Source organism: Microcebus murinus, chromosome 20, assembly GCF_040939455.1.
Source record: "Microcebus murinus isolate Inina chromosome 20, M.murinus_Inina_mat1.0, whole genome shotgun sequence".
NCBI classification, from domain to species: Eukaryota; Metazoa; Chordata; class Mammalia; order Primates; family Cheirogaleidae; genus Microcebus; species Microcebus murinus.
The window spans coordinates 10,683,605-10,700,319 of record NC_134123.1 but is presented as its reverse complement, the minus strand read 5'-3'; the positions used below and the strand labels follow the sequence as shown (position 1 = coordinate 10,700,319).

Genomic DNA, 16,715 nt, shown 5'->3' with positions numbered 1-16,715 from the left:
TCAGGGGAGGTGCCGGGCGCAGAGGCCCCGCCCCCATTGCACCCGCCCCGCGCCGCCCGCGGTCCCGGTCCCGGGCCGGGCTGTGCGCAGCGGGCGGGCCGGGCGCAGCGCCCCCAAGGTCTTGGCACAGTGTGCACCGTGGGGCCCGCCCGTTTGGCTCACGCGGGAGGCCTTAGCTCCGGAGGTACACCGCGTCCCTGCTGTCCTGCCGGCCCTTCCCAATTTCCCCGAGATGACCGGCCACTCTCACCCAGAGCCTTCGGGGAACCCAGCCCCTAGTGGTGGCGATATCCCCACCTCCAGCCTCCACCGTGTCCTTCCCCTTTCCCTGAGTCCGGGTGCAACCCCAGCCTGGTGCCCACGTCCCTAGATGGAAGGAGCGAGGGAGTGGTGTGCAGAACACAAGCGGTGGATGTGGCCGTGGCACCCGCCTCCTGCTGCCCTGCATCGCCTGTCCCCATCCCCACCGTGGTCCTTCTACCGGTTCTTCCTGTACACAGCAACAGGGCACAGGACTCTTCCTCTCTCCCGTCCATTCTCCACGCCTGAAGGCATGCGTGGGAACCTTTGTCTGGGTCCTCCTTGTGTAAAATCCTCCAAGGGCTCCCCTGCAGCCCACCCTGTCCACACCACTCCAGGATAGCAGCCCGCAAACGTGAGTTGCCCCCAAGAGAGGGATCATTTTAGGGGATGTGCAGACCCTGCATTAAATAAGAAAGCAAGAAAAGTGGTAACTTACCTTTCAATATTCCTGTTACACAACAGCTAGTCTGTATTGGTCCCTGTTTAATCATTGTAGTTCTTTGAACCTTCCCAAGACCCAATAAAAGAGAAATAGTGTTATGAACCCATTTTTCTAATAGGAAAACTAAGGCACAAGTTTAGCTAACTTGCCTAAGGTTATAGAGCTAGAAAATAGTGCCACTGTATCTGAATCCAGTCGGTTTTTCAAAGGAAGGGGTAGGGAAAGGATAAAGATTTGTTTTGGTCTAAATACGTCTTTACACCACTGTACTGCTTGAAATCTTTCAAACAGGGGCAAACCTCAAGGTCAACCCTGGACAGCTTCAAAAATGATGGAGAAGGGACATATAAATAAATATATATATATACAGACACATAATATATATCAGAGTAAGCTACATTTGGAAGTAAGATTGAGTCTTAATTTCACACTGATAAAGAATTTGCTTTTCATTTAAATATATGTGATGGGTAATTTTTTTTTTTTTTGAGACAGAGTCTCACTCTGTTGCCCAGGCCAGAGTGAGTGCCGTGGCGTCAGCCTAGCTCACAGCAACCTCAATCTCTTGGACTCCAGAGATCCTACTGCCTCAGCCTCCCGAGTAGCTAGGACTACAGGCATGCGCCACCACGCCCAGCCAATTTTTTCTGTATATTTTTAGATGTCTAGCTAATTTCTTTCTACTTTTAGTAGAGACAGGGTCCCGTCCTTGCTCAGGCTGGTTTCGAACTCCTGAACTTGAATGATCCTCCCGCCTCAGCCTCCCAGAGTGCTAGGATTACAAGCATGAGCCACTGCGCCCAGCCTAGTCATAGGTAATTTTATATGTCAGCTTGGGTAGGCAAAGTGCCCAATTCCTTTGTTCAACATCAGCCTAGATATTGCTGTGAAGTTATTTTTTTATGTGATTACCATTTAATTACATGTTGAGTAAAGCAGATGTTAGGATTAAGATGTATTATCTGCTTATCCAACCTGGGAGTGGCCAGAGGGCACACCTTTTACTTCAACTGTGAGAAATGAGTTCGTGACGGGAGCCCCAGCGTCCTTGCAGAGCTCTGCGGTCCCTCTTCTCTGTAGTCAGCAATGGCAGTGGGAACTGCTGCTGCCACTGCGTTGGGAATCCTGCGTGCAATGGAGATGATTGGGTCCCAGGGTGGCAGGGGCCAAGGGAAGGCACTTAATTGTCAACTGGGAAGTGGGCGTGGTTGCTCTCAGGGACAGCACAAAGCAGAAGAGCCTGACCTGTAGAGACCTGTGGTGTTGGCTAGTTGATCATGGTGTTTCTAGGAGTGAAATAGATCGTCAGCCTTCTAGAATCTTACTGGATCTGCATAAACATAATTTCTGTTTCCTTTCCCCACGACCTTATGCTCTGCTGGTCTCTGGGCCTTTGTCCCAAAGGGAAGAATGCTTCTTCTGGGAGATAAAACAATGATTCCACTGGACTGGAAGTTAAGGCTGCCACCAGGCCACGTTGGGCTCCTCTTACCTCTGAATCAACAGGCAAAGAAAGGAGTTGCTCTACTTGCTGGAGTGATTTGTTGTGATTACCAAGAAGAAATTGGACTCTACTCCACAGTGGGGGTGAGGAAGGAGGTGTCTGAAATACAGGAGATCCCGTAGGGCTTCGGTTACGAGCCCTTTTGGCACCAGGGACTGGTTTCATGGAAGACAATTTTTCCACGGATGGGTGGGGATGATTCAAGCACATGACATTTATTGTGCATTTTATTTCTATTTTTATTACATTGCAATATAAATGAAATAATTATACAACTCACCATAATGCAGAATCAGTGGGAAGCCCTGAGCTTGCTTTCCTCGAACTCATCCCACCGCTGACCTGACAGGTGGTGGAGCTCAGGCGGTGATGCGAGCAATGGGGAGCGGCTGTAAATACAGATGAAGCTTCGCTCACAGCTGCTCACCTTCTGCTGTGTGGCCCAGTTCCTAACAGGGCACAGACCAGTACCCAACTGTGGCCTGGGGCTTGGGGACCGCAGCCCTGGGGTGTCTCCTAATACTACCTTGTCCTGTGATTGAAGTCAATAGAAGACTTTAACATCCAATTCAGGCAAGACTACTAATGGGCCAGACCCTTCAGGAATGAAGGTTTGATTCACTCTGCGAGGTAAAGAACCATGATTAGCCGAGGTGCTTGCTGAGCGCAGAGGGAATACCGAATAGGTAGTGGAAGAAGAAAGTTATAAATACCAGCTATGACCACATGACCAGTTACAGGAATAGGAAAGAGGCATGTAATTGTTATATTTCTTCATTATTTTCTTATAAATCTATGTGTGCATGGAAAACGTCTTTATTTTCTTCCCTTTCTTATTCCATATCATCTTACAAAGATGATAACTTTACTGTATTTAAGTATTAAATATTTAAGTATTAATCATTGTATTTAAGTATTGCTAGCTTTATATCATAGTATTAAATAAAGTTATAGGACATCAAGGAACATCCTCCAAGGACTTTGCAACCTCTTCTGGGGACAGGAATAGTATATGTTCAGCTTTACTTAGGATAGTTGTAACATGTTACATGGAAGTATGACCTTGTTTTTGCCTTTATCTGGGCATTAAATACAGTTTAAGGAAATGTGTATCTGTACCATATTAATAAGAGGTAGACTGTGATGGTTAGTTTTCTGTGTCGTCTTAGCTAGGTTATAGTACCCAGTCACTTGGTCAAACACCAGTATAGATGTTGCCTTGAAGGTATTTTTTAAATGTGATTACCATTTAAATCAGTGGATTTTGAGTGAAGCAGATTACTCTTCATGTGGCAGGTGGGCCTCATCCAATCAGTTGAAGGCCTTAAGAGAAAAGACTGCCTTCCTAAAAGACGAAGGAATTCTACCTCCAGACTGCCTTCAGATTAAAGACCACAACATTAACTCTGGACAGAAATCCGGGCTGTGGGCCAGCCTTACAAATTTCAGACCAGCCAGCCCCCACAAATACATGAGCCAATTTCTTAAAATAAATCTCTCTTTCCATCTATCTACATACATTTTTATGGGTTCTATTTCTCTGGGGAACCATGCGTAATGCATGTATATTTGGGAAAATATCAATATGAATCATTTACAGGAAATGTGTTAAGTAAAATACTGGTATATGCAGTAGCAGAAACGGAAGGCATCTGTCTGTGTGTGCCATGAGGGCGTGGACTGTCTTGCTCATGGTTTTATATATCCCGTGATGATCACTATTTTGTGGGAAGAGGGAATGACTCTCTCTGGACCACAGTTAACATGCTCAGGTAGTTGATGAGGACAATAGAAGACACACAGGCACAACAGGACTGGCTAATTGATCTGGAGGTAGAAAAATGTCCCTATGCTATGAATAAAGATAATAAAATCATAGCTAATATTATAGACTACTCATCACTTGCCAGGCCCCATTCTAAGTTCTTTATATGCAGTAACTCATTTCCTCCTATAAGCCAGAACCTATTAGGCCCCTTTTATGGTGGAGGAGACTGAGCCACAGAGACCTTGTGTCACACAAGTATAAGTGACACAGCTGGGATGTGCCCTCATGCCCTCATGCAGGCTGCAGCATCATGCCCTCAACCATTACTCTATGCAACCATGTCAGGTAAAGGACAGGGACACTGAAAATCTGGCACAGAGGCAGAATGGGAAGAGCACTGAGCTGGCTGTCAGAGCCCGCTGCACAGCGCTGTGACCTCTCTGGGCTTCAGTTTCCCAGCCATCAAGCCAGGGGCACAATCGGGCTACCTAACCAAGGGCCCTCCCAGCTCTGAACTCTAAGAGGCGGGGTTTGGCATCCAGCGCCGTCATGATCTGGCAGATGTGGCCAGGGTGAGAGGCCCGCTGTAACCCAGATTCAGACCTCCGACTTCTGAGCCATGTGACCTTGAGCAGGTTGCTTAACCACCCTGGAAGAGGACACCATCACTTTAGTCCCTGTATGTTCGCTCTCTCTCTGGGTGATATGAAGTTCAGATGTACGAATAATCGGAAAGGCTTTTGTTTGTTCAAATGCTATGGCAGCATTTTGATTCCAGAGGACTTTGTGCAGGACTTTGTGCATACTCCCCCTGCTACACCATCAGCAAGGCTTCACTCCCCTCCCAGCCTCCAACCCACAGCAATTCTTCCCAGGTTGTCTCCCAAGAGCTTGTTGAGACAGAGTCTCTCTCCAAGAGAATCCGCATAGGTAGAGTGATCATAATGGTCATTGTTTGTTAAGCCCTAGCGCAGTCAGCCCACTCTCATCTAATCCCTGCATAGAGATACAATCTTTCTTTCTGCAAATGAGGCAAGGGAGGCTCAGAGAGTTTCGGTGACTTGCCCAGGCCACGCAGCGAGAAGTGAAGTGAGCAGAGAACCAGGACTGCCCGAGCCCAGAACCCATGCCCTTCACACAGACCGACTTCTTTCCGAAGGGCACCTCCGGGCAAGTGTGTTCGTGATTCCTGGGCCAAGATACTCATCTTTCTCTTTGATTGAACATCAAATAGCACTCCTTCAACTAGTAGCCAAGGGGACCAACCGTTGGCTTTAATTACAAGTCACCAGGGCCTCACTCCTTCCTAATGAGCACCGCCACACCCTCCAAACTGCAGAACCTGCCATCACCTGGCATGGGCTGACATGAAGCACTTCATCTGGAACCAGTGATCATGTATGTTTCATCTTGCCAGGAAAATGCTGGGCAATTTCCTCCAAACCCCCAGTCCCTCTGCTGGTCTGAAGTCGCCAAGGGCTGGACTTCGAGGGAGGACAAAATTCAGCCTGACCTTGGGAGGAACTTGCAGTGATTCAGAGCTAAGTCACAAGAGGGAGCTCTGAGGGGTCAGCGAGTGTCCTGTGAGTGGCACTGGGCAGCTTAAGACTGATGGTTCCTTGTGGGCACGCCCTGGCCAGTGCTGCTCAAGATGTGTGGGCCACACGCCGGGGCCAGTCTGCTGTGTCCAGTCTGCAGTGCACATCCTTGAACAAATATGCAGTGTTTGCAATTCTTTTATTTTTTAATATTATTTTGTTCTCTATATATTTATTGAAATTTTTCTGTTGAATCTAAAAAGCTGGGTTTTGTATTTTGTGTCTTCTTAAATTTCATTTTCTCATTAACTCATTTTTCCAGAGTTTAGGTCTGTGACTGATAGAAATTAGTCATTTACCACATTCATGGGAGTTTGAGAAGCCCCAAACGAGAACCTAGCAACTGGGTAGTTGGTTTCTACCCCCTGTAGTCACTTTCAAGCCTCAAATCTGAGGAACTACAGTTGGGCAGGGAAATCAGAGAATGAAAATGAGGGATGGGGAAATTTCTGTGCCATCAACCGTTGACACGGGAACAGAGCAGATCCTGTTATCTCCTGCTCCCACCCCATGACCTGGCACAATGCCTTTTCATTGGCTAGAAGATGAAGCTCAGCGAGGTCACCTGGCCTGCCTGAAGGCACTCAGATTGTTAGGGGCTGACATTCCCATCCAGGGCCCAGGTGTCTGCCCTCCCAGTTCAGTCCCCACCCCAGTCCCTTATTTCCAAGGCACACAAAGACAACCAGAGTCAGAATCAAGTCGAAAGTGTTTTATTGTCATTCACATGTTTCATAGAAAAAGGAATGTAGCAAACAGGTCAAGGCAATATGAAAAAAAAAATCCAGGTTTGTACAGGTGGCTCTATTTACATCTGGGAGCTGGGATCCCCTGGGATCAGGCGCAGCAGCTGCACTTGTTCGATGCCCCTTTGCAGACGCAGCCCTGGGCGCACTTGGCGCAGCCCGCGGGGCAGCAGGAGCAGCAGCCTGGGGAGGGAGAAGAGGCGGCAAAGATGAGCACAAGGGACACAGGGAATAAGGATTCCTGCCTCTCCCCCCCCAATAGGGATCGCCTAACAGACGCCGAGGATGGGATGGGGAATCTCCAGCACGCTTCAATTCCCCTGAGGGTGGTGTAGAGGCTGGGGACAGGCTGGAGGGCAGTGAGGGGATAGAGGGAAGAAGGGACCCCACTCACTCTTCTTGCAGGAGGTGCATTTGCACTCTTTGCATTTGCAGGAGCCGGCGCAGGTGCAGGATTCGCCTGTAAGGAGAAAGACGGAGATGAGAAGGGTCCCTGCACGTCTGAACGCGGGACTGCATGCTAGGAGCCCGGGTCCAAGTGCCTCTGTCCCACAACCAACTCCTGGAAACTTGGGCAAGCCCATTAACTCAGATCTCCATATCGGTAAAGCGGGGGCTCCGCATGACTTCAGATGCAGAGAAGGACACATTAACATGCTTTGGGAAGGGGCAACCAGACCCTGAAATTGAGTGATAAGAGAAAGAGGGGTCAGGAATCTAGCTCTGCAATCTCCCCAGCCCCGGACCAGGCATATTACCGGTGGCGCAAGAGCAGTTGGGATCCATGGCGAGCTGGAGGAGCTGGAGGAGCTGGAAGAGCTGGAGTTGCTGGAGTTGCGGGAGATTCAGGAGCTCCGGGAGGCGTGGTGGAGCCCAGCGCGCGGCCAGCTGCCTTTATACCCGGAAAGGGCCGGGGCGAGTGCAAAAGTCCCGCCCCTGCGGGCGCAGCCTGCGCACGCCCCCGCTGAGTCACTCTCCGCTCCACTCGGCACTCCCGGCTGTGCGCACGGGCCGCCGGGCGCCAGTTCCCAGAAGCCGCGCTACGTGCACCCCGGGCCACCTTGGCGCGGAAGGGGCTGGGTGCAGCGGCGGGCCACGGAGTGCCGGGTGCCAGTGCGGGCCGTGCGCCGAGCACCGCGCGCCCTGTCCCTGACCCCAGCCGTGCGCACAGCGCCCCTCCCGCCCGCTCTGTCCTCGGGTAGCGGGCGGCTGGAAGCGGGTCTTGGGGAATCCTGCTCGCACGAAAAATCGGTGGGAAGTGCGGACAGGTTAGAAAACACTCTGTAGCAGTCAAGGCTTAATATAATAACTGTGCGGCATCATATGCAACCCTCGGGGTGGTGACAGATCACGTATCAGTCGTATACTGAATGCATTAGTGTGCAACAGGGACTGTTAACGTGCCAGATGTCATTTAACCTGTAACAACCCATAAGGTAAGGACTGTCCATTCTCATTTTAGAGCAGGATGTGGAGGCCCAGAGAAGTTAAGTAACTTGCCCAACGTCACAGAGCTAGTGAGTGGGAGAGCGTGGTGACTCTCAGGCACCAGCACATGCCGAAGGTGGATGTCAGAAGGTGGATGTCAGCAGCACAGAGGATAAAGATCTAGAAGCCACAGACCTGGCGTTCAGCCTGGGAGGAGGTGGGCTGTTGCCTTGGCCCCGAGGCTGAGGTTTGCCAGGGATGGACTTGGATTCCAGCCTGGGGAGGAAGCAACGGGCTGGAAAGTTGGCATCGCCCTGGGACATTTGGAAGGGTAAATCCCGTAAGAACTTTCTTCCCCACGCGGATGCCGAGGGAAGAGCTGAGGCGGCGTCCAGATTCTTCTCTGGGGAGGCGCATCCCGCTCTCCACGTGCCCGGGTCTCGCCTGGGTAACGGTGTTAGATCATCGTCCCCCGAACGCCCAGAGCACGCATGTCATCCGGGGAGGCAGGAGACGGTTACTGGAAGCTTCCTGGAAGGCGTAGGGAACGCGGAGGCTGCAGCTGGAGCTCAGTGAGAAGGTGGGTGGTTTGGGGGACAGGCTGTCCTCGTGGCACTTACTGTAAGCGCCTGTGAAAACGTCTCAGGAGCTCAGCTCAAATGTCACTTCCTCCGGGAAGCCCGTCCACCCCCCATGTCCGTGGATGCCTGTGGAATGTGCTGGTAAACATCCTGTCTTCCTGGCACTTGCCATGCCTGTAATGTGTATGAACTTGTGAGGTTCTTGGCTTGGTGTCTCTGCCCCTCCTCACCCCCACTCAACATGAAAACTCCAAGAGCAGTCCTTGCCCCCCCCCCCCCCCCCCGCCCCCTAGATTGTGTTGCCAGCCCCCAGCACAGAGCCAAGTATGCAGTAGGCACTTAATAGATATTTGTCAAATGAATGGGGGTAATCTCCTGGACTGTTCTGTCCTTCCCAGCCCCAACCTTGTATTAGGGCCGATTATAAAATGAAAGTAAAAAATCTTTCCCCACCCTGGAACCTGTGTGCTCACTCAAGCGAAAAAGGGCAAGCAGGGTGTGGAGACAAGCTATCAGGACTAAATTCCGGACTGGGCGAGGTGGCTCACGCCTGTAATCCTAGCACTCTCAGAGGCCGAGGAGGGCAGATTGCTCGAGGTCAGGAGTTCAAGACCAGCCTGAGCAAGAGTGAGACCCCGTCTCTACTATAAATAGAAAGAAACTAATTGGCCAACTAATATATATACAGAAAAAATTAGCCGGGCATGGTGGCTCATGCCTGTAGACCCAGCTACTTGAGAGGCTGAGGCAGGAGGATCACTTGAGCCCAGGAGATTGAGGTTGCTGTGTGCTGGGCTGACGCCACGGCACTCAATCTAGCCTGGGCAACAAAGTGAGACTCTGTCTCAAAAAAAAAGGACTAAATTCTGAAGGTCACCCAGCCACTCACTTGCTGAGTGACCCTGGGGTGGTTATATGGCAGGGCCCCTCTGAGCCTCAGTTTACTCATCTGTCACATGATCCGAATGTACTAGAATTCAAGGGTCATAGCCAAACATCCTCTGCTTTTAGAGCCAAAATCTTAGAAGTCCCAGTGTGTCTGGCAGCCCTGTGGCCTGAGAGTTCTTTGGTCAGTGGGCAGATTTTGTTGTTGTTATTATTTACATATGCACACACCAAATTCCCTGGTTTCTAACAAATCAGATGGTTTCTAATAAACCCACTCAGGGGAGACAATGCAATTCTGTGAAGAGACAATAGGGCTTGTTCTGCCCTCAAAAGTTCTAGCCCTGGGTCTGTGCCATCCACGTTGGTGGTGAAATTTCCTTCTGGGCCTAAGCTGCCTCCCTTGAATCACTTTGTGTGAGCAGAGGAAGGGGTGATGACTCAGGGAAGGGGGGAGGAAAGGTAGGCCTGGTCTTGCTCATCTCTGTGCCCCCAGAAGCCTCACTGTGCTTGGGACAGAGGTGAAGAGGGAGGACCCACCTGCATGTTTGCATCCCTGACATAGTATAAGATGAGGAAGATGAGGCCAAGTAGCACTGGATAAGAAAAACACCCTCCCGAATATCTGGGCTGAGTCATCAGTGTGAGGCAAGGATGTGGACCTGGCCTGCATTAATAGAGGTATGCGATCCAGAATGAGGGAGGTGATTTCTCATTCTTTTAGCTGCTGGGGTGAATAGTTCTAGCGCCCAGCCATTCATTCATTCTTCCCCTGTGATGGCATCTTTGGTTTTCCTTTGAAGAATCACCACTCTCTACTCTTAGTCCATATGGTTTCAGTGGCGTGAGCTCTGTCCAGGACCCCAAAATAGGCCAAGTCCCTCCGTTAGCAGCAAACATGTCCTTTCTCTATAGCACATTTTGCAATTACAGTTACTAGTAATAAAGCAGCTAACACTTTTATATAGCCCACATTCTATGCCAGGAGCTTTCAAGTGTGAACTCAACCCTCCCACCAGCCCTGTAAGATAGGGACTCTTATTATCCACATTAGAGAGAGGAAGAAACTGAGGCTCAGAGAGGTTAAGGGACACCGCCAGAGTCACCCACTAGTGAAGGGCCAGACCAGGCAGTGACACTCCAGAGCCCAGGTGCTTAGCCACTCCGCCGCACAGCCTGTCCTGGCAGCTGGTGCTGTGTGTGGCTTTTGCTTTAACCTTTGTCTTCCCACGAGGCTGTGGGCTGTGTATGTCGCACTCACCATCCTAGCTCCGGCACCTGGCACAGTGCCCGGCCCGGGGTGGGTGCTCAGTAATGCAAAGGAATGGAGAGAATCCAATCCTGCCCGGAGCCGGAGCCGGGAGGACCCTCCCTGAAGGGCAAGGCCGGCCTCGTGGAGGGCCAGCTTGCAAAGCCCGCATTCAGGGAGGGGCTCAACTGCTGCGTCACCCTCTCCTCACCTGTCTGACCTCAACTTCCCTTCTCTGTCTTGCCTGTCCCCAAGCCCGGCACTTCTGCCCTAGGGTCAGGCCCTGCCATCCCGCACCCTTCTCCAAACGCACGCTCCAGGTTTTTGCTCTCCCCCACCATCCCCCCAAAGCTCATTTCAAATGCCTCCTCTTCCAGGGAGTCTTCCCTGAGCTCCTAACCTGATGGGGTCTCTCCCTTCTCCAAGCCACCAGAGTTTTGGTTTGTAGCTTCTCTCCCTCCCTGAGCCTCAGTCTCCCCATCTGTCAAATGGGGAGAACCTATGTACCATGGTCTCGAAGTTTCTTCCAGCTCTAAAGCACTCAGGACTCCGCTTAGGATATTATCACAACAGTCTTACCGTCCCCACCAGTGCGTGAGCTCCTTGAAAGGCACAGACCATTTCTTTTTGTGTATCCCTAGTGACCCGTGCAGGGCTTAGTGACTTTTAGGCACCCATAAATATTTTTGGGATGAAATGGTTTGGAGAGCTGGGCTGAGCTGGCAGACGCAGTGGCTATGTATCTCTCCTGTTCCTGCTCAAAAGCCCACGGAAAGCCAGAAACGGTGATTCATTAAAAGCCTGAATGATGGAAAAAAATTAAGAATACCACCACCAATGAAAAAAAGAACAGAGCTGGAGAACTTACACTATCCAATTTCAAAAGTTTCAAAAGTCTATATTCATACAGACAGACAACAGTAGTCAAAGCTGTGTGGCGGCCCGGCGTGGTGGCTCAGGCCTATAATCTTAGCCCTCTGGGAGGCCAAGGTGGGCAGATTGCTCAAGGTCAGGAGTTCAAAACCAGCCTGAGCAAGAGCGAGGCCCCGTCTCTACTATAAATAGAAAGAAATTAATTGGCCAACTAATATATATATATAGAAAAAATTAGCCTGGCATGGTGGCACATGCCTGTAGTCCCAGCTACTTGGGAGGCTGAGGCAGGAGGATTGCTTGAGCCCAGGAGTTTGAGGTTGCTGTGAGCGAGGCTGACGCCAGGGCACTCACTCTAGCCTGGGCAACAAAGCGAAAAAGCTGTGTGGCATTAGTATAAGGACAGGCTTATGGACCAATGGAACAGACCTAAAAGCCTAAATGGAAATCATCACATGGATGGTCAATTGATTTTTGACAAAGTTGCCAATTCAATAGAGAAAAAATAGACTTTTTAACAAATGGTATTGAGACGACTGGATATCCACATGCAAAAAAAAAAAAAAAAGAAAAGAAAAGAAAAGAATTTAACCTTTATCTCAAGCCATACACAAAAATTAACTCAAAATGGATCAGACTTAAATGTGAAACTATAGCACATCTAGAAGAAAACATAGGAGTAAATCCTTATGACCTTAGGTTAGGCAAAGAGTTCTTAGATATGATACCATAAGCACAATCCATCAAACAAAAAATTGATAAATTGGACTTCCTTAAAATTAAAAACTTTTGTGCTTCAAAAGATACCATTTGGAAATAAGACAAGTAAGCCATAGACTGGGAGAAAATATTTCCAAAGCATATATCTGATAAAGGACTGGGATCCAGAATATAAAAAAAACTCTTGCAATTTAATTAGACAAACAGCCAGACTGAAAAATGGACAAAAATACACATCCAAAAGAATTGAAAGCAGGGACTCAAACAGATATTTCTATAACAATAGTCATAGCAGCATAACTCCTAATAGCCAAAACATGGAAACAACCCAAATGTTCATTGATGGGTGAATGAATAAACAAAATATGGTATATACATACCACGGAAAATGTATCCAGCCTTAAAGAGGAATAAAATTCGAACACAATCTACAACATGGATGAACCTTAAAGACATTATGAAATAGGCCAGACACAAAAGGACAAATCTTGTATGAGTCCAACTTATATGAGGTCCCTGGAGCAGTCAAATTGACAGGGACAGACAGCAGAGTGGTGGCACCGGGGCTGGGGAGAGGATAATGGGAAGTTATTGTTTTATGGGGGCCGAGTTTCAGTTTGGCATGATGGAAAAGTTCTGGAGATAGTGATGGTTCAAAACAATGTGAATACACTTAATGCCACTGCACTATACACGTAAAAATGGTCAATTTTATGTGATATGCATTTACCCCAATAAAACAGAGAAAAAGTGGGCAAAATGTTCTAATGGACATATCACCAAAGAAAACACATGACTGGCTGATAAGCACATGAAAAGATGCTTAACATCATTAGTCTTGTGGAAATGCTAGTTAAAAACCACAATGAGATACCACTTCACACTTACAAAAATGGCTGTAATAAAAAAGACATACAACAAAAAGTGTTGGTGAAGATGAGGAGAAATAGGAATCCTTATGCATTGCTGGTGGAAATGCATTATAAAATGGTATGGCCACTTTGCAAAGCAATTTGGCAATTTCTTTTAAAGTCAAACATAGGGTTACCATATGACCCAACAATTCCACTCCTAGATATTTACCAAAATAAACAAAGATATATGTCAAAGTCAGGGCAGTGGTGTGCATCTGTAGTCCCAGCTACTCAGGAAGCTGAGGCAAGAGGATGGCTTGAGCCCAGGAGTTCAAGTCTAGCTTAGCCAACATAGTGAGACATGGTCTCTAAAAATAATACACACACACACACACACACACATATCCACACAAAGATTCATGCAGAAATGTTCATAGCCATTTATGAACACAGTTATCCTTCAAAATAGCCAAAAATGGAAGCAATTTAAATATCCATCGATTAGTGAATGGATAAGAAAAATGCAGTATATCCAAACATTATGCAGAAATTTAGAAAAACAAATTACTAATACATACAACAACATTGAACAAATCTCAAAAAATATTATACTAAGTGAAAGAAGCCAGAGACAAGAGAGTATGTATTGTATGATTCCATTTTTATGAAATGTCTAGAAAAAGCAAACCTATAGAAACAGAAAGCAGTGGTTGCCTAGGAATGGGGCAGGAGCAGGGATTAACTGAAAACAGGCATGTGGGAACTTTTGGATAATGGAAATATTTTAAAACTGGATTGTGGAGATGGTTGCACAACTCTAAAAATTTGCTAGTATCGTTGAATTGTATATTTGCAATGGGTGAATTTCATGACATATGAACTATATCTTTATAAGGGTGTTAATGAATATTGTTGGGCCAGAAACTCTGAGAACTTTCTGAAAATCAAAAAGCAGGTGGTAGCACAGTCATAGCATTGTTAAAAAAAAAAAAAAAAAAAAAAAGCAGGTGGAAGACAAAGAATCAGTAGCCAAAATATATAAAGAGTTCCTACAAATCAATAATAAAATGACAAACGACTGATTAGAATAAAGAACAAAGGACATGAACCAGGAGTTCAAGGAAAATGACAACCAAATGATCATTAAACCTTTTTTGTGCAAGAGAGGAGAAAGTGAACAAGTGATCTTTCAGTTTACTTTTCTTAAAAGGATACTAATCCTATAGTATCAGGGCCTTACTCTTATGACCTCGTTTAACCTTAATTAACTCATATAGGCCCTGACTCCAAATATGGTCATACTGAGGGTTAGGGGTTCAACATGAATTTTGGTGGTGGGGGGGACACAGTTCAGTCCATAGCACACAAATACAGAAACTGTTTTCTATTGTCATTTAGCTGTGTTTATTTTATTTTTAAAATTCTGGTAAAATATACAACATAAAATTTACCCTCTTAACCATTTTTAGGTGTACAGTTCATTAATGTTAAGTACATTCAGATTATTGTGCACCCAATCCTTGGAACTCTTTTCATCTTGCAAAATTAAAACTCTATACTCATTAAACAACTCTCCATTCTCTTCTCCCTCCAGCCCCTGACAACCTCAATCCTATTAATACTTTCTGTCTCTATGGAGATAGAATATAACGACTTGAGGTACTTCATATAAGTGGAATAAACAATATTTGTTTTTTGTGACTGGCTCATTTCATTTAGCTTAATATTCTCAAGGTTCATTGTTGTAGCGTATGTCAGAGAATTCACTTGTGTTGTATGTAGTATATGGAGTATTATTCAACCTTAAAAAGGGTGACGACAGCCTGTGTACCATGATGTGTACATAGGCAGATCCTTTTCAATCCTTAAAAAGGTTGAATAATATTCCATTGTGTGTATACACTACATTTTGTTTATCCATTCATCTGTCAGTGAACACTTGAGTTGCTTCCATGTTTTGGATGAATATTGCATCTGTGAACACGTGTATACAAATATCTCTTCAAGATCCAAGTTCTTTTGGGTATACCCAGAAGTAGAATTGCCAGATCATATGTTACTCTATTTTTAACTTTTAAGGGACTGTCATACTGCTTTCCGTAAGTGCTACACCATTTTACACTCCCACCAGCAATGCACAAAAGTTCCAATTTCTCCAAATTCTGGTTGATACTTTTTATTTTCTGTTTTCTGACACTAGCCATCCCAATGGGTGTGAGGTGGATTTAGCTTCGATTTTGATGCTTTTTGTAACGTAAGGCAAGCCAGAAGCAAGGAAACGATGCATGCTTGTGTTTAAGGACTATAGATTTTAGCTAGGCAGCCTGTGTTCAAATCCTGGCTATACCACATACTGGCTGCCTGACCGCATACAAACTACCCCACGCCCTGCTGCACCATCTGTAAAATGCGAATAATAATCCTACTGAGAGTTGTAAGGCTCAAGTAAGATAAGGTACTTAAAAGGACTTAACAGAAAGTAATCTCAAATTGATCAATCTTCTATGTTTATTTATTATTACTTTTTTTTTTAAGAGACAGGGCCTCACTCTGTCACCCAGGCTGGAGTACAGTGGTGTCATCATAGCTCACTGTAAACTTGAACTCCTTAGCTCAAGCGATCATCCAGCTTAGGCCTCCCAAAGTGTGGATTATAGGTGATGCCACTGTGCCTGGCCTGTTTCTTATTTAAAGGGTCGTTTCCACTACTGAGTAATAAACATTCTCCTATTTTCCCTCTTCCAAATTTTTTTACAGCTTTGAATTTTGCTCCTAGGTGTTTAAGTCAACTGAAATTTATTTTTTATAAGATGTGCAAAGGGGTAGCTAATTGTTCCAGCACTCTTCATTGACGAGCGTGTACTTCCTCACTGATTTGCTCTCTTCCGGCTACACAGGGGCCTGTTTGGACTCTCCTCTCTGTCCAACTGATCTATTCCTGAGCCTCCACCACATCTAGAGCTTTAAAACAAGCAGCGCTAGCTGGTTAGAGCAAGCCTCTTTTCTTACTCCTTTTCAAACCTAGTTTGCCTTTTCTTGCACTCTGCTTTTCTAAACTCAGCGTGTTAGGCTTAAAAAAAAAATCCTGCTGAGCTTTTGAACGGACTGTCATGAAAAACTAACTTGGAAGAAAAGTGACGTGTTCACAGCATTGTATTCTCTTACTGGGAAACTTTTGTCTCCCTTCTCAGCTGACCCAGGTGGGTCTGAGTGTTCTCTTTCATCAGGGATTGGATCACAACCACCATGAATAAAAGCTCTTATTACCCTACTTCCCCGGAAAGAAAGAAGGGGCTGGAGACAAACCGCCACATGAGAAGGTCTGAAAAGGAGCCAGAGAATCTGCTGTGGGGAGACAGGCTACTCAGGGTGGCGACCTTGGGAACGCAGATGGCAGTTTGCCAAGCCAAGCCCCTGGGCCTCCTCTAATGACTCTGAAAACAGGCAGCTTTGCAGGAGCAACTTGGGGCTGGCTTTAACTCCCCCTCACCCATTGCACAGATGAGGAAAGTGAGGTCAGGAGGTTGGAGAGACAAACCTAGGTGGGTCTGGTTCCCCCCTCTCTCTCCAGAGTTGAGTCTGACTTAGCAGGAGGATTGAGTGCCATCTGAAGGGGGGGGGGCAAGAGGAGAGAATGTACTCTGTCCCCAGCAGCCCAGTGGCCAAGTCTCAGAATTTCACTTTTAGCTGGGTGGTTCCCTTGGAGAAGGCTCCCCACCGCTCCACATCCTTCCCCTCCCCCCAAGAACAGACCAGTCCTTGGC

The 16,715-nt window shown here is 47.1% G+C and overlaps 1 protein-coding gene across 1 annotated transcript; it reads right to left on the bottom strand.

Moving 5' to 3' along the window:
- Positions 1-6,312: 6,312 nt before the first annotated feature.
- Positions 6,313-7,258, bottom strand: LOC105866560 (metallothionein-1E). The gene is made up of 3 exons (XM_012755958.3): positions 7,120-7,258; positions 6,756-6,821; positions 6,313-6,544 (listed from the first exon to the last, which is right to left on the bottom strand). The coding sequence occupies exons 1-3, from the start codon at positions 7,145-7,147 to the stop codon at positions 6,453-6,455; spliced, it is 186 nt and encodes a 61-aa protein (XP_012611412.1). The 5' UTR covers positions 7,148-7,258; the 3' UTR covers positions 6,313-6,452.
- Between the last annotated feature and the right edge of the window lie 9,457 nt (positions 7,259-16,715).